At 51.2% G+C, this 18,220-nt stretch overlaps 1 protein-coding gene across 5 annotated transcripts in view; it reads left to right on the plus strand.

The window, feature by feature from the left end:
• The window catches only part of FHOD1 (formin homology 2 domain containing 1), a 65,884-nt gene that overhangs the window by 27,495 nt on the left and 20,169 nt on the right, over positions 1 to 18,220 (plus strand). For all 5 annotated transcript variants that reach the window (XM_077288786.1, XM_077288789.1, XM_077288790.1 and 2 more), the window contains exon 3: positions 18,028 to 18,092. In XM_077288786.1, coding sequence (XP_077144901.1) covers positions 18,028 to 18,092 — 65 coding nt within the window. The remainder of the gene's footprint in view (positions 1 to 18,027; positions 18,093 to 18,220) is intronic.

Below are 18,220 nucleotides of genomic sequence, written 5' to 3' on the forward strand. Positions count from 1 at the left end.
GATCTGGAATAAAAACCCAGGAAATACGACGCCTTAGCAGGACGCAACATTATACAGCGATTAAAGGGGTCATCCGTGATCACAATAGCTGCAGTAAATGCCCCGCTGGTGGTCTCTGCCGCTGTGGTGGTCCCATACTGACATGTAATCACTGCAGCCGATCACAGGCCACGGCAGTCATGTGCTGTACAGGCTAGTAACGCCGTAGAGGCCGGTGATTGGCTGCTGGTAGGGGCCACTAGATTGGCGGGCAATTACCGGAGGAGTCATGACTGTTCTTGGGGTTTAACATTCTCTCTCTGACAACTGACAACCTTATTACTCCACTGAGCAGAGCAGGGCGTCCAGTACAGCGCGGTGTTCTCCATTTTACCCTTGTGCCTCGTCCTCCCCTCTGTCTATAGCTCTGTCCTTGTCTGTCACTGAGATACATCACCGCACATCTGCTCCCACCGCTCACTTATTTTAAGTACTGTCAGTGCTGGACTACAGAGTGTGTGTATATGTATGTATGTATGTGTGTATATATAATGTATGTGTGTGTGTATAATGTATGTATACATAATGTGTGTGTATAATGTATATGTGGGTATATAATGTATGTGTGTATACAGTATATATGTGTGTGTGTGTGTGTATATAATGTGTGTATATAATGTGTGTTTATAATGTGTGTGTATATAATGTGTGTGTATATAATGTATGTGTGTGTATATAATGTATATGTGTGTGTATATAATGTGTGCATACAGTGTGTATATAATGTGTGCACACAGTGTGTGTATATAATGTGTGCATACAGTGTGTGTGTGTATACAGTGTGTGTGTATATATAATGTGTGTATATAATGTATATGTGTGCATACAGTGTGTGTATACAGTGTGTGTGTATACAGTATATGTGTATGTGTACATATATATTAGGTTCTTTATAAGGATGTAGATCTGGGGATTTATTCTGACGGAATATAGGCTGAACTGGATGGACAAATGTCTTTTTTCGGCCTTGCTAACTATATTACCGTACTATGTTACTAAATATATATAATACTGTGACCTCAGGAATTATGTGCAGTATGGAGGGTTTCCGGGGGGCTGCATATGTTCTCACTTTGTCAAATGTACTGTGAACCCAAAGATATCAGCAATCCTGGACTCTTTATATATACATGTTATATTCTAGTGAGTGCAGCTCTGGAGCATAATGCAGGATAAGTAATGTATGTACATAGTGAGTGCAGCTGTACAGGAGGTATTTCAGGATCAGTAATGTAATGTATGTACACAGTGACTGCACCAGCAGAATAGTGAGTGCAGCTCTAGAGTATAATACAGGATGTAACTCAGGATCAGTAATGTAATGTATGTACACAGTGACTGCACCAGCAGAATAGTGAGTGCAGCTCTGGAGTATAATACAGGATGTAACTCAGGATCAGTAATGTAATGTATGTACACAGTGACTGCACCAGCAGAATAGTGAGTGCAGCTCTGGAGTATAATACAGGATGTTACTCAGGATCAGTAATGTATGTACACAGTGACTGCACCAGTAGAATAGTGAGTGCAGCTCTGGGGCATGAGCCCCCATGTGGACAGGCGTATGTCGGTGCTTCTTTCTTGCACCTGTTATTAGAGGGCGATGTTCTGCTTCTTGGCAGGAGGATCGGGGCTTGTTTTATAGCTCTCACTCTTTACTTTAGAAGTGTCGTCCTTGATGACTGATCCTTTCCACAAAAGCTTTTAGAGTAAATAGTTTACACTCGGTTCCTACCAACTGTGGAGGGTTTATAGCCTCCGAGGTGATAATATTCCAGGACTGGTCATTATCCGGTGCTCAGGAGGATGCCGCCGGCCAAGTGCTCCTTTCTCTTCTTCTTTAATGGCTATAAAAGACACTAGATTGAACCCTTATCTCAATATTTGTTTAGCCCTGTGCCCCGGACTCCATACTTCCCGTGAGAGTGCCAGTGCTCCGGGCTGCAGGAATGCAGCGTTACAGTAATTGACCTGCCATGGACGTTTTCCTGTCCCCAGATTCATTAACAGTCGGACAATGGAGGCTTTGATGGCCTATACTCGCATGATTACTTATATACATCCATGTGTGACGGCTGCGGAGCGTGACGACACGCACACGTATGGATCGTGTCTATGGGGCTTTCAGTCTCGGATCCCGCTGACCTGTATGACCTGCTGCGAGGATTTACCATCTCTCCATGAGTGTCAGGGTCAGAGTTCAGGAACCCCTGCACATGTTGAATATAAGGGGGCCATGACACTAGGACCCTTCTTGCAAGTGAGCACCCCCTTTCCCTCACGGAGCGGCATCCCCCACTCTTGCAGTAGGAAAGCCAGTAATGTATATGTGTAGTAACGTTGTTGCACGCTCGCCTTCCTCCTATCACTTTCTGCTGGTGCAGCATTTCTCCTGGAGGTCACTGGGAAGCCATTAGTCGTGTGGTGTTTCCCCTAATTACAAGTTCTGTTCCGTTCTAAAGGCCCCGTCTCACATAGTGAGATCGCTAGCGAGATCGCTGCTGAGTCACAAGTTTTGTGACGCAACAGCGACCTCAGTAGCGATCTCGCTATGTGTGACACGTACCAGCGATCAGGCCCCTGCTGTGAGATCGCTGGTCGTGTCGGAATGGCCTAGACCGTTTTTTGGTCGTTGAGGTCCCGCTGACATCGCTGAATCGGTGTGTGTGACACCGATCCAGCGATGTCTTCACTGGTAACCAGGGTAAACATCGGGTTACTAAGCGCAGGGCCGCGCTTAGTAACCCGATGTTTACCCTGGTTACCAGCGTAAATGTAAAAAAAAAAACAAACAGTACATACTCACCATCTGATGTCCGTCAGGTCCCTTGCCGTCTGCTTCCTGCTCTGACTGAGATCCGGCCGTACAGTGAGAGAACAGCACAGCAGTGACGTCACCGCTGCGCTCTGCTCTCACTGTACGGCTGCACTCAGTCAGAGCAGGAAGCAGACGGCAAGGGACCTGACAGACATCAGATGGTGAGTATGTACTGTTTGTTTTTTTTGGTAACCAGGGTAAACATCGGGTTACTAAGCGCGGCCCTGCGCTTAGTAACCCGATGTTTACCCTGGTTACCAAAAAAAACAAACATCGGGTTACTAAGCGCGGCCCTGCGCTTAGTAACCCGATGTTTACCCTGGTTACCCGGGTGCTGCAGGGGGACTTCGGCATCGTTGAAGACAGTTTCAACGATGCCGAAGTCGTTCCCCTGATCGTTGGTCGCTGGAGAGAGCGGTCTGTGTGACAGCTCCCCAGCGACCACACAACGACTTACCAACGATCACGGCCAGGTCGTATCGCTGGTCGTGATCGTTGGTAAATCGCTATGTGAGACGGGGCCTTAAGACTTAAATAATAACCCTGCAGCGTGCAGGCGGGGGGCTTCCAGGGGGTGTAATCGCAGCGTCCCGTCTGCTTTTCTTATCTCGTGGTATTGTTGATTCGGAGCGGTCCGATGTCGCGGCGTCATTCTGCGCAGATCACCTGTCCGTCCTCGCTCCATCGTGATGCTTTTTGGGAGTAGCCCCCCACTTTCCCCCATCTCTCCGAACATCGTGTTCTTTGTGCCGTATCTGGATTCCGGTCTCCCAGCGCGACGTACATTACTTCCATATGCAGAAAACTTAGGAAATCCCTCGTGGCCTGTAAAAAGGATGGACGTTTCGTGTAACTGAATACTTTGGCATGCCGCGGCTCTTAATTTTAGCTTTTATGAGTAATGGCTTGAAAGCCTCGGTGCATCTGACAGGGAGGGGGATGATGGGGGTTTTCATCTGTATATAGTGTCGGATAGTCTGCGCTCTGTCAGCGTATAGCAGCCGATGGGACGGGAGCTCCTGCCATATACCCGGGCCTCCCCAATCTGCTGCTGCCAGTGTATACGTATCCATACACACTGGCTTCATCCCTGTATACGCGGCCTCCGTCTCATACAAGGCGAGATCATCCGTCATTCTACTGAAAGTTCCTGGGTAATGGCGAGGGGGGCAGATGGAAAAAGTGGCTCATTTTCCGCCATGTCGGTCTACAATCACATGGGTGCTTGGCAGAAATAGACTGCACTCCAATCAGGTAGCAAACGTCTTTCCGAATTAGTGCACAATATAGCAATAAAAATTCTGACGTCGTGCAAATTATCTGCTTTCTGTCACTTAAAGGAGGATGAAAACCCGTCCTCTTATTTTGCCAGGGTGCAAACGTGGAACTATTTTGCTCGCTGGAAAATCTGCATGTGTTTTAGGCAAGTGGTGCAGCAAATTTCATCTTTGCTAGATTGGAAACCATCCACGCTCATTTTTCTTAGAGCCCCCTTTAATGTGGCTGCTGGTCCCAAAGTTGGGTTTTGCAGTTACATATAAAGCCCCTGGCATTGGGGGAGGGATTGGGCCCCAGTAATGGCGACACTTGTCCTCTGCAGCGGCCTGGCTTATTTCAGGGGAAATTCTGAGGAAGGGTGACTCCAAGTTCAAGGTAGAATCGCCACATGGAACCCGTTATCTGGTACATGTGTTCAGTTGTCGCGAGTAATTGGCCTTATGTGCGCTGATGACAGAATAAGTCATTGAAATGAGTTATTTTATCTCCTCCCCATCTAATCTGCGTGGCCCCGAGCCAGCGCCGGCTGTGATCATTTGCAGAGCCGGGTTTAGCAGCATCATCTAGAAAGGTTGGAGCAGAGGTGATGAATGCAGAGGTGATGAATGGAGGGGTCCGGAGATCGCGTCTTGCCGTGTTAATGATTGCATGTTATCTGGAAAGAGCAACTTGTGGCTTCCAGCAAGCGTGTCACGTCAGGGTACACGGTGGCAGCAATCCTGCTTTTCTGGACGCTTTTAGATAAAATTGAAATAAATTATTCAGCTTTGATTCTACTTTGCTCTCCGTGAACTTAGAGATCTCGTCCGATCAACTAGGACATGCTGTTCTGGCCACCAGATAATCACAATGGGGGACAAAATCGGACACTGTTTTTTTTTCCCCAAGATGAGTTGGTGGCTATTAATATTTGCCCTGTGGGTTGGAAAAACCTTCATGAGGGTTTGTTTTTTTTTCTCAAAATCTCCAGCCCATTGTATAAAAAGTTAATTGTTCTTGTGCTGCTTCTGACATCCCATGTGTGCGATCCTTGCTGGTCTTCCATCATCTGGTCTGGAGTTGAGCATTACCATTCTACCTACATGACTAAAAAAGTCATGGTGTGTATTGTTTATCAGCAGAGAGCATGTTACATTGACATGTGGGAATCATACTTGGTCTTTGTTGGATATCGTCCAATGATGCCACCTGCATGGAGCTGGAAAACACGTAGAAAACACCTGGGACAGCCATGTTCTTCTTCCCTTGAAATCCATCATTTGGACCTGAAACAAGTCTGTGTTGTGCAGAAAACCAGTATCCTGTAGATCGGATTGGAGTACATGTGATTGGTCACCCATACCGGAATACCGCTTATAGCTAGGCGACCTGAAGAAAATTTTATGGGGATCTGCAAGGAGAAAAGAAACTAAAGGATTTGTGTTTTGTTTTTTGAGGGTTTGTCTTGTGAAGAAAATTCTTCTGTAATTCATGTTGGTGCAATAATCAGCCAATCGCTGTGGGTTCAGATTTAGAGACCCCCAACTAACTGCGGTCAATGTGGGAGGAAGCTGTGGCCATCCAGGTGTTACATGGTGTCCATCCAAATAACACCAGAGTGGGAACTGCTTGGTGTTGGCTTGTTTGTTAGGGGGATATCCTATGTGTGGTGCCCCCGATAGAAGGGTCTTATGCCCTGTCTTGTCTCAGGAGAGTGTTGACTTTGATGCCTGCACCCCTTATATTGAGTGCTGCTAGGAGACGACACCTGGCTGCCCCACTTATCATGCTCTCATGGGCTATGCGGCCAGCAGTGGAATATGAGGCACCCTCCCAGTACACACCAGTGCGTGGCACACTCTGCCAGGCTCGTAGTGGTTGTGTGCGAGGAATACAATAGGCGCAGTGTATATAGAGATAATTATAGGTATCATTGTGTCATTCTATCACTCCCAGCTCTGTGGGAAATATCCAGCGGCTTGAGGGAGTCACCGGAGAGACTTCTGTCCACACAAGCCCGCAGTCTTATATTTATATACACCACATCTCCGGGGCAGAATAAGATGGCGGTGTCCGGGAAACTCCAAAAGGTTAGGCACGTACACCACATTTTCATATGCATGCTTGGTTATATGGATAAACCCCAATCGGCCAAAGCTAGGACCTCCAAGTCATGAGCAGACTTCCATGAAAGATTGAGGGTCCTCTAGCATATTAACGACCCACCACCAAACCTCCGAATCCCTCAGATGTGAAATCTGACAATCTGTTCTAGAAGAGGTAACATGACTTCATGATGGGAATCTTGGGGAGTTCTGGTGAGTCCAAAGGTTGGAACCTAAACTGGTCTCTGAGCACTGTGGGTTCATGCCTTTGACATTTTGACCCTTCTCACCTTAGGAGCCAAGACGTAACCTTAAAGTGGGCATTACAAGGTCACGGACCCACAAATTGGAGGGCCATTTTAGTATAGGACCCAATAAGTGACTTCATGGTGGGTTCCTCTGAGAATTTCAGGGTCATGTGTCAGATGGGTGAGTTGTACTCATCATGGGAACCAAAACGTGAGCTTATGGTGGCCCCATGGTCCATAGCACCCAGTAGCAGCCTCCATGATGATGCGTGATGCCCGGTCTTGACATGTGTGATTGTCAGGAACACACAGGGTCCCCGTCATTGTGATTTTTCATTACCAGCACTTCTGGGACGACTATTGGTCCTTTTCCTATTAATCGTTCCTTGGTTGTCTTCAGTATGGACAGCACGTTCCTTGGAGAGCCCACCTTCCTCACCAGAGGACATTGAACTTGTGTTTTTCCTGTGCCGTGAGTCATTTTTCTCTCTTGTCAGCGGTGGTATTCATAGAAGACTTGAGTCACTGTGGGAAGCCACGATCCCCGGAGACATCGCCAAGAGGCTATATGTGAAAGATAAGGGGACAGGAACAGCTGGACCATGCGTCTTAAAGCCACAGCGCCATACTCACGTTATTCTGTGGCTGGGTTTCACTTTTGCCGGTTTTGGCTGCAGGAGCCGTGCGACCTCAAATAATAACCAATATCGGCTGTGTCCACTTATTGTCATGTAATACAGAAGAAAGGCCAAGGGGAGGATTATACTGGAGATCCTCTGTCATATCAGCCACATATACCACGTAGCCGTCTGATCTCAGCACAGCAGTGAATAGGAAAAGCCTCGGCACGATGTGTAGATCATATCTGCTTTATTTTCCCGAAGCTTCAGATATGAAATAATCATTTCCTTCATTTGTGACCATCAAAAGTAAATAGGAAATAAAGTCTCCTTATTATACGAGAGGTAGAGTCCAAGCCATAACATAGAGCGCAGCTCCGAAGTGTAATGCAGGATGTGACTCAGGACCAATAATGCAATGTATGTACACAGTGACTGCATCAGCAGAATAGTGAGTGCAGCTCTGGAGTATAATAAAGGAGGTAACTAAGGATCAGTAATGTATGTACACAGTGACTGCACCAGCAGAATAGTGAGTGCAGCTCTGGAGTAATAATACAGGATAAGTAATATAATGTATGTAATATTTTTAGTGAAGGTTCCTTGTATATTTATGTTTAGTTTATACTTTTTCAGTATTTCCGGAGCCTTCTGTTCTCGCGCTCCGTGTCGTATATTTATGGGTATAAGCTGTTTTGGGTGCAGTGGGATTTAGGAAATAAGCTTTTCTCGTCTCTGCTGACCCCCATTTCCTTTCCTGCTGGTTCTGCTCGGCCTCTTGAGCCATACTTGACCCATTGTTTGGCCATGGCTAAGAATAGCTGGAGGCTTCTACAGGATCATTTTGGCTCTTGACTTTGGATAAGCGTTGGGACAGAAGATAATGATCGCTGAGCAAATAAACCAGATCCACCCATCACGTTCTCGAGCCGCTCGCTCCGTGTCAAGGTAAACAGCGGCTGGAAGTGTTTGCCTCCCTGCGCTGCGGCCGTGGATTGGGTTTCTGCGCTCCACACGAGTACAATACCCCAGGTAGCGTCTCCCAGCTGGCACCGGGCAGTGTCATGGCCGATCAGCGGTTGTCGTGACCGAACGCTCTATTAAAGGGACATCACCGGCTTTTCGGCAATGCTGTGGGTGACTGGTATTGGGGGGCCTTCTCCTGTGTGGGGAGGAAACAGATAAAGTCCTGACAATACAGTGTAGGAGACATCTTTCTGTCCTTGGGTTGTCAGATCAGTGATAACCTGAGTCAACGCTCTTATCGCCAGGCGGTAAAGGGCTCGGCGCTGACTCGCTTCCCTGCTGATACAGGACATAAGATGGGGGGCCGTCAGTCTCCTCATGTCCTGTCACCCACCCCATTAAAGACCACTACAGTCAGCCTCACTGCAGCCTGAAATGGCTGATAACAACAGGGAGAAATAGATTCATATACCTGCACTGCAAGTGGTGATTGTGTTGTAGTTCAGTATCTGGGCTCATCTATAAGATGACGTCTTCTCCTTGTTAAATAGGGGTCTTTGAGCTGTGACGGAGCCCTAATACTAGGAGTCAATCCGGTCAGCGCACTCTACCTACAGCCAGGACCCGAGGAGGCGGGAGAAAGGGGTCGCTCTACTGGCAACCAGGGAGCAAGGGGGCGCTCTACCGGCAACCAGGGAGCAAGGGGGTGCTCTACCGGCAACCAGGGAGAAAGGGGGCGCTCTACTGGCAACCAGGGAGAAAGGGGGTGCTCTACTGGCAACCAGGGAGAAAGGGGGCGCTCTACTGGCAACCAGGGAGAAAGGGGGTGCTCTACCGGAAACCAGGGAGAAAGGGGGGGGCTCTGCCTGTGTCTGCGCCTCACTGTCCTGCCCCCTCTTTGGTGTCTGCGCCTAGCTGTCCTGCCCCCTCTTTGGTGTCTGCGCCTAGCTGTCCTGCCCCCTCTTTGGTGTCTGCGCCTCGCTGTCCTGCCCCCTCTTTGGTTGTCGGCGCCTCGCTGTCCTGCCCCCTCTTTGGTGTCAGCGCCTAGCTGTCTTGCCCCCTGTAAGAGGGTGGTGCTGTTATGGACAGTAAGGAACACACTGTCACTTTAAGAGGCTGCACCCCTTTGTCTGGCGTTATGGAATGTTCTGCTTCTCCCCTGCAATAGTCGAAGTAATGAACTAGTCTGTGCAGAGTGCAGGTGTGGAGCTGGAGCAGCGTGTGTGAGCTGAGGCTGCTGCAGAGAGGACTTTTTGTGCTGATAGCTGAAAGAGAGAAGAACTGTGTCCTGATATAGCTGCAAGAGAGCCACGAAGATACAGAGAAAGGAATTTACAGTTTCCAGGAGCATCCCTAGGATCCAGAAGCAAGGAGAAGACCACGTTTCACTGAGCTGACAGAAAGCCGTGCGCACCACCGTATTAGACTGCTGGGGGTCCCCCTGGGACTGGATCTGATTCTCCAACATCACCGTGAGTTTGTTCCTGTTTGGTGCACCTGTTAGGGCCTAGTGTAGGTTTCAATAGTCAGTACACGGGAGCCGTGTGGCCTACTTAGTAAAGGCCAGGGAGGTTATACGTAGAGTAGCATCATCACTTGTTTATTGTTTATATTTGCTTGTTAGACATATTTTGAGTCTGTAATAGTTGGAGCACCGTGCTATTTTACGGAAAAGATAAAGTTTATAATTCTTGTAAATTGTCTTGTGCCATTGTTTACCCCTGTTTGCATCTTCCTCATCCACTTCGTTCCTTGCCTTCCAATAAATCTACCCTTTGTTGTTTGCACCTCATCTTGTGTACAGTAGTCTTCCTGCACCGTGGTGGTCCCCCGGCCATCGCTTTAAGTGGCGCTGCGAGCAGGGTACTGTCACCAACATGGAGGCAGCAGATAGCAATGGCGGGAATGCTAATGTTAATGGAGATGCTGTGGGCATTGGTGGAACCCCTGCAAGGACACTCCCTATGGGCACCATATTTAGTGTGCTACCAAAGTCTGACGGCAAGAATATGCCACTGTCCGACTGGGTGTCCCGGCTGCAAAGCACCCTGAAGATTTATAACATCAGCCCAGATCTTGAAGTGGACATTGCGTTAACTGCCCTAGAGGGAGAAGCCCGTAGAAACGTCTGCCTACAACCAGAACTCACCCGCAGTACCCTGAAGGAGCTAGTGAAGTTCCTGGAAGAGATCTACGGCGAAACTGCTAGCGCCGGACACCTTCGCGCCAAATTTTTCTCCAGGCTGCAGCGAGAAGAAGGAATTTCTTAGTATGCAACAGCACTGCAAGAAGTGTTAGCGGAGGTGCAGAGAAAGGAGGCGGATGGATTTGGCGGCATGGGCTCTAAAGACCGGATACTCCGGGAGCAATTCATTCTGGGACTGCACAGCACATCCTTGAGGCAAGCACTGTCAGAGCTGGTTCGGGTAGATCCGGCTCTTAGGTTTCGTCAAATCCTAGCGGAAACAGTGGCCCGAAGTAAAGAAGAAGAGCTATGCGTCTGGGGTGATGCGTGTCCAGGGCGCCAATACCAGAGGGGACCAAAACCATCAGGAGGTGCTGGTCCAGGTGGTGCAAGACTTGCAGTGGTCCCTTGTCAACGTGCAAGAGAAACTGACCCAGATGGAGCGAAGAGTGGGGGAACTACAACAGTCTGACCCACCGTACTCATGCAACCATTCTTCAGCCCAACCAATAAGGGATCAGTGGGAGCAAGCCCCCTCCCGTCAGGCATCGGAGGCACGAGGACAGGCTCAAGGTACCCCCCGGCGAGGAGGAGGCATCCAATGCTGGGAATGTGGAGGACCGGGGCACCTTGCCAGAGACTGTCAGAACTATACTCAAGGCCAGCGGAAGCCGCCGTTAAACTACCAACCCCCGCAGTAGTGCGGCACTCTGCGGGGGAGGCGAGGAGAGAGGCCGCTCCATATCATAACGAACACTTGATTGCTGGGAGCACCATCCTACGTGCTGAATTCGAAGGAGTTCTAGTGGATTGCCTGATAGATACCGGGTCACAAGTGACAACGATGCCAGAAGCGTATTTCAAGCAGCATTTCCAGGACCTGGCCAAGCCAGAAAAAGACATTGATCCGGTTGTTTGCTGCCAACCAACAACCGATCCCGGTCACAGGGGTCGTGTGGATGAATATTCGAATCTGTGGGCAAAAAGTTGGGAGAAAAGGGATCCTGCTAGTCCCTGAGCCTATCAAGGAAGATGTGCCTGTAGTACTGGAAATGAACATCCTACATGAACTTGATCAGATTGTTTACCAAACGGGGACCTGGATATTGGAAGAAGGCTACTACACATAAGCCTACACAAGAAGCCCTTCAACGACTGATCCGCGTCTGTGGGACGCAGAAGAGTGTGCCATCTTATCAGACGGTAGGGGTCATCAGGGCTCCTGGTAAAGAACCTGTAATCCTACCTCCCGAGCGAGAAACTATAGTATAACTTCCAGTGGGGACTCACCGCAACCTTGATGGGTTGGAAGTGGTTGTTCAGCCTGTGGTAGGCGGAGGAGTGGAACAAGAAGTCATGATAGCTCGTACAATAGTTGTGGTCCAGCGAGGACATATCCCCATAAGAGCCTTGAATGTGGGCCCCGGGGAAGCCACCTTGCCACGAGGGACAGATCTGGCCCTGGTGTACCTACATAAGGGTGAAGTGGTGAGTCAGAACGAGATGTCTTTATCACCAAAAGAAGGCGCGGGGTGGACCCTAGCAGTTGCTGCGGGGGACGAAGAGACGCCAGCCCCGGAGTGGAGTGGACGGGTCATCCTTGATCAAATGGAAGTGGATGTGAAGGCTCTGGGCCCTGAGCGTGTGCAAGCAATAGAAACTATGCTGTGGGAAAATCAGGCCGCATTCGCCCGTCACGCCGAAGATTTCGGCTGTACTGAAGCCATCACACGAGAGATACCGACTGGGGAAGCTCGTCCAATTCGAGAACGATACCGGCAGATCCCCGCCCAAGATGTATCAAGAGGTGAAAACATTACTGAGGCAGATGCTGGATTCAGGAGTGGTGCAGAGTAGTCAGAGCCCTTGGGCAGTCCCGGTGGTGCTCGTCAAGAAAAAGGATGGGACCATCCGGTTCTGTGTAGCTTACAGGAAACTCAATGCCTGCACTGTTCGAGACTCGTATCCGTTGCCTCGCATCGAGGAATCCTTGACAGCGTTGGGGAAAGCCAAGTACTTCTTCACCCTGGACCTAGCAAGCGGATACTGGCAAGAAGCCATGGCAGAGAAAGACAAAGAGAAAACCGCCTTCATCCTCCCTATGGGGCTGTTCGAGTTTAACCGGATGCCCTTCGGGCTCTCCAATGCTCCAGGCACATTTCAACGGCTGATGGAAAAGTGTTTGGGAGACTTAAATTTTGAGGCTACCCTGATCTATCTGGATGACATCATTGTGTTTTCGGCCTCATTCGAAGAACACCTTGCCCGGCTTGGACAGGTACTCGGAAGACTGCGGGCTCATGTCCTGAAGGTGAAGCCAAAGAAGTGCCACCTCTTCAAGAGAGAGATTGAGTACCTGGGCCACATAGTGTCACAAGATGGAGTTCTACCCTCGCCAGAAAAAGTGGCTGCTATACAGAAGTGGCCAGTCCCTCGAACCGTGAGACAACTCCAGGCCTTCCTGGGACTCGCTGGGTACTACCGCCGGTTTGTTAAAGACTTCGCGAAGGTGGCGGGTCCTCTCAATGAGTTGCTGAGGGGGACCGCTGGAGTGCCGAGGACCCAGTGCATCCCCTGGGCACAGGGACAAGACGAGGCCTTCCAGGCTATAAAGAATGCCCTTACCTCAGCCCCGATTTTGGCCTACGCAGACTTCGATCAACCGTACCTGTTGTACACAGATGGTAGCCTTCATGGACTTGGTGCAGTACTTTCTCAGATACAGGATGGACATGAGAGAGTCATCGGGTATGCCAGCAGGTCCCTGCGAGACAGCGAAAGAAACCCTCACAATTACAGCTCCTTCCGGTTAGAGCTCCTGGCCCTGGTGTGGGCCATGACAGAAAAGTTTGCAGGCTTCCTGACAGGTACCAAGATTCAAGTTCGAACAGACAATAATCCCCTGGCCCACCTTGAGAGTGCTAAATTGGGGGCCTTAGAACAACGGTGGGTGGCTCGCCTAGCCAAGTTCGACTTTACCATCTGTTATCGCTCTGCTACCGAAAACGCAAATGCTGATGGGCTGTCAAGAGTGACTGTGGAGACTCCAGTGGGGGATCTTGATGAGCAACTCGAAGAGGAGGAAACCCCAGACTTTCGTTAAGGTACCTTCACACTGAACAATATCGCTAGCGATCCGTGACGTTGCAGCGTCCTGGCTAGCGATATCGTTGAGTTTGACAGGCAGCAGCGATCAGGATACTGCTGTGCCATCGTTGGTCGGGGCAGAAAGGCCAGAACTTTATTTCGTCGCTGGATCTCCCGCAGACATCGCTGAGTCGGCGTGTGTGACGCCGATTCAGCGATGTCTTCACTGGTAACCAGGGTAAACATCGGGTTACTAAGCGCAGGGCCGCGCTTAGTAACCCGATGTTTACCCTGGTTACCAGCGTAAACGTAAAAAAAAAAAAACACTACATACTTACATTCCGGTGTCTGTCCCCCGGCGCTGTGCTTCTCTGCACTGTGTAAGCGCCGGCCGGCTGGAAAGCAGAGCACAGCGGTGACGTCACCGCTGTGCTTTCCGGCTGGCGCATCATCACCTGTTTATTGTTTACATTTGCTTGTTAGACATATTTTGAGTCTGTAATAGTTGGAGCACCGTGCTATTTTACGGAAAAGATAAAGTTTATAATTCTTGTAAATTGTCTTGTGCCATTGTTTACCCCTGTTTGCATCTTCCTCATCCACTTCGTTCCTTGCCTTCCAATAAATCTACCCTTTGTTGTTTGCACCTCATCTTGTGTACAGTAGTCTTCCTGCACCTTGGTGGTCCCCCGGCCATCGCTTCACCCCTCTTTGGTGTCGGCGCCTAGCTGTCCTGCCCCCTCTTTGGTGTCGGCGCCTAGCTGTCTTGCCCCGTCTTTGGTGTCGGCGCCTAGCTGTCCTGCCCCCTCTTTGGTGTCGGCACCTAGCTGTCTTGCCCCGTCTTTGGTGTCGGCGCCTAGCTGTCCTGCCCCCTCGTTGGTTGTCGGCGCCTAGCTGTCCTGCACCCTTGTTGGTTGTCGGCGCCTAGCTGTCCTGCACCCTTGTTGGTTGTCGGCGCCTAGCTGTCCTGCACCCTCTTTGGTTGTCGGCGCCTAGCTGTCCTGCACCCTTGTTGGTTGTCGGCGCCTAGCTGTCCTGCACCCTCTTTGGTTGTCGGCGCCTAGCTGTCCTGCACCCTCTTTGGTTGTCGGCGCATAGCTGTCCTGCCTCCTCTTTGGTGTCGGCGTCTCGCTGTCCTGCCCCCTTGTTGGCGCCTAGCTGTCCTGCCCCCTCTTTGGTGTCGGCGCCTAGCTGTCCTGCCCCCTCGTTGGTTGTCGGCGCCTAGCTGTCCTGCCCCCTCGTTGGTTGTCGGCGCCTAGCTGTCCTGCCCCCTCGTTGGTTGTCGGCGCCTAGCTGTCCTGCCCCCTCGTTGGTTGTCGGCGCCTAGCTGTCCTGCCCCCTCGTTGGTTGTCAGCGCCTAGCTGTCCTGCCCCCTCGTTGGTTGTCGGCGCCTAGCTGTCCTGCCCCCTCGTTGGTTGTCGGCGCCTAGCTGTCCTGCCCCCTCGTTGGTTGTCGGCGCCTAGCTGTCCTGCCCCCTCGTTGGTTGTCGGCGCCTAGCTGTCCTGCCCCCTCGTTGGTTGTCGGCGCCTAGCTGTCCTGCCCCCTCGTTGGTTGTCGGCGCCTAGCTGTCCTGCACCCTCTTTGGTTGTCGGCGCCTAGCTGTCCTGCACCCTCTTTGGTTGTCGGCGCCTAGCTGTCCTGCACCCTCTTTGGTTGTCGGCGCCTAGCTGTCCTGCACCCTCTTTGGTTGTCGGCGCATAGCTGTCCTGCCTCCTCTTTGGTGTCGGCGTCTTGCTGTCCTGCCCCCTCCCCGGTGTCGGCGTCTCGCTGTCCTGCCCCCTCCCCGGTGTCGGCGTCTCGCTGTCCTGCCCCCTCCCCGGTGTCGGCGCCACTCTGTGCTGCCCCCCAGTATCGGATCTCCTGTTCCCGCTGATCAGGATCAGTGCAGGACGAGCTGTAATAAGCCAGGGTCCGCAGCGCTCAGCAGCCGGGACGTTATCTGCTGGGCTTTAGGCTACGTTCACATTTGCGGTCCTCGCCGCAGCGTCGGGCGCCGCAGCGGCGCCGCATGCATCATGCGCCCCTATATTTAACATGGGGGCGCATGTACATGCGGTGCACTTGCGTTTGGCGCCGCATGCGTCCCTGCGGCGCCCGCGTCGGGGCGCAGAGGACGCAGCAAGTTGCATTTTTGCTGCGTCCGAAATCAATGAAAAAAAGGACGCATGCGGCGCAAAACGCAGCGTTGTGCATGCGTTTTGCCGCGTTTTTGTTTGCGTTGTGCGCTGCGGCGCCGACGCTGCGGCGCACAACGCAAATGTGAACGTAGCCTATGTCCTAATCCCATTTCCTGTGGCCCCGGACACATCGCTGCCTCCGTTTCTTTCTCCCTCCTAACAAACTGGAAGGAATTTGGTCTTTTGAGGTATTCGGACTGGTCGGGGAAGATGGCGGAGACCTTGGGAACCCTGCGTGCCTGTGACGTGCTGACATGGGAAGGTTTAGGTGTAATGGATGGCTTGTGGTCCCTGAATCCATCAGCACCGACCTACTAATTGTTGGCATACTACAACTCTCATCATGACCTGACAGCCCTGGGCAATCACAGTCTTACAGACCAGTCTGACCGGTCCCAGGCATTCGGCCCACGCTAATGACCCTTCCTAACAATGGCCGGCTTCCTGTTACTAAAGCCATTGTGCTCTTGACGTCCTGATCCTCTTCCTGGAATGACTAAGCATGCTTGGCCTCATAAGATGAGGGCGGACTAAGTATCCCAGCATGCCCAGACAGTGCAGACCTCAGACCTGTGCTGATCTCATGTCCCATAGTGTATATAGCGGGCACACTAATCGTATAGCCTGTGTGTCTCTACAGCTCGAGGGCGCCCCTAGAGGCAGCCCCCTGCACTGCGGCAGGATATTCCTGTGATTCACAGCATGTAATCAGGGTAATGACCTTGTGTCGCATCCATGATGGTAACCAGTGATGAACGCTTCCTGTGAAGTCACCGTCAGGTGCCGAAAAATAGCAAAAAAGCAACGTAACCTTCACCGACTGCGTGCAGAATAAGAATCTGAGAAACGTCATGTAATAACCGGACTTAAGTCCGTGAATAGAAACCTCACCGCTGGCACTCAGAGACTGAAAATCCTCTGCGGCCTAATACTTGTCACAGCTGAGGGTTTGTCACAGTCACATCCAGAGCTGGACAATGTTCCATGAGGAGGGCGGTCTGGATGGCAGATTGATGTACTTGAGGCTGTGTTCACACTTTGCATTCCCAGTGGGTTATTTTCTTCTGACCGTTTTCAAAAACGCAGCATTTTTATCTTTAGAATTGTCACTAAAAATCTGCATGGTGTGACACATGTAACAAACAGAAGTTTCTGCCTTTTAGACCTCTATGCACTGGATACATTGTAACAAACTCTAAGGTGCTCAAAGTATTTTATGATTTTAGCTTTTGGATCTAAACAATGTAATTTGCATTCACGGACAATAAGAAGAGGAGGAAGAGGAGCGTTACTCAGCTTTCCCAGATTGCAAATTAATGCCAGGTTTTGGAAGCGCCGGGCGTTATTCTGCAAGGAGTCTGGGGACACCCATGTGGCTCCCATTTCAGATATAGAGGCTATTTGCTCTATCGATTTGCAAAAGGGCATTCTGTGACCTGTAGTTACAGGAGTTTGACTGATATTGACTATTTTTGTGGTAGTCGGGCTTTATTTCTGCTCCCCGTATTGTGCGCCATGACGTCGCTGGGCTGAGAAAGGACTAGAGGTGCCCAGGACGCCGGGCACAGAGTTGAGGACTGGCTGCCACGGTGAAGGGGATGCCAGGGGCAGAGGTGAGGATCGGCGGCCACATAAAAGCAGATGCTGGGGGCAGAAGAGGTGAGGACCGGCGACAACATAGGAGCAGATACTGGGGGCAGAGGTGAGGACTGGCAACAACATAGGAGCAGATACTGGGGGCAGAGGTGAGGACCAGTGGCCACATAGGAGCAGATGCTGGAGGCAGAGATGAGGACCAGCGGCCACATAGGAGCAGATGCTGGGGGCAGAGGTGAGGACTGCCGACCACATAGTAGTGGATACTGGGGGCAGAGGTGAGGGCCGGCGACCACATAGGAGCAAATGTTGGGGGCAGAGGTGAGGACCAGCGACCACATAGGAGCTGATACTGGGGGCAGAGGTGAGGACCAGCGGCCACATAGGAGCAGATGCTGGGGGCAGAAGAGTTGAGGACCAGCGGCCACATAGGAGCGGATGCTGGGGCAGAGGTGAGGACCGGCGGCCACATAGGAGCGGATGTTGGGGGCAGAGTTGAGGACCGGGGGCCACATAGGAACAGATGCTGGGGGCCACATAGGAGCAGATGCTGGGGGCAGAGGTGAGGACCGGCGGCCACATAGGAGCAGATGCTGGGGGCAGAAGAGTTGTGGACCAGCGGCCACATAGGAGCGGATGCTGGGTCGGAGGTGAGGACCGGCGGCCACATAGGAGCAGATGTTGGGGGCAGAGGTGAGGACCAGTGGCCACATAGGAGCTGATGTTGGGGGCGGAGGTGAGGACCGGTGGCCACATAGTAGCGGATGCTGGGGGCAGAAGTGAGGACTGGGGGCCACATAGGAGCGGATGTCTGACTTGAGCAGCGTCAATTGCTGTGCTAGTCTCCACTTCCATACACTGTATGACCTTCTGCGCAGTGAATCTACCGCTATGTTTCATTCATGGGAATTTTTTTTTTTTTTTTCCAGCAAAGGCAGACGTCCGACGCTGATCCTCCGGACACAGCTGTCAGTGAGAGTGCACGCCATCCTAGGTGAGACCCCATGAAATGACTCCAGATGCAGACTTGGCCTCCTCTCCGCTCACAGATGGATTAGTGTCTACAGATGTTCTGCAGCGGTCGGGTGTCGCAGGACGACAAGGAAGATGACGTGGAGCAGA

The sequence above is a fragment of the Ranitomeya variabilis genome, chromosome 2 (genome assembly GCF_051348905.1).
Source record: "Ranitomeya variabilis isolate aRanVar5 chromosome 2, aRanVar5.hap1, whole genome shotgun sequence".
In the NCBI taxonomy this organism is placed as follows: domain Eukaryota; kingdom Metazoa; phylum Chordata; class Amphibia; order Anura; family Dendrobatidae; genus Ranitomeya; species Ranitomeya variabilis.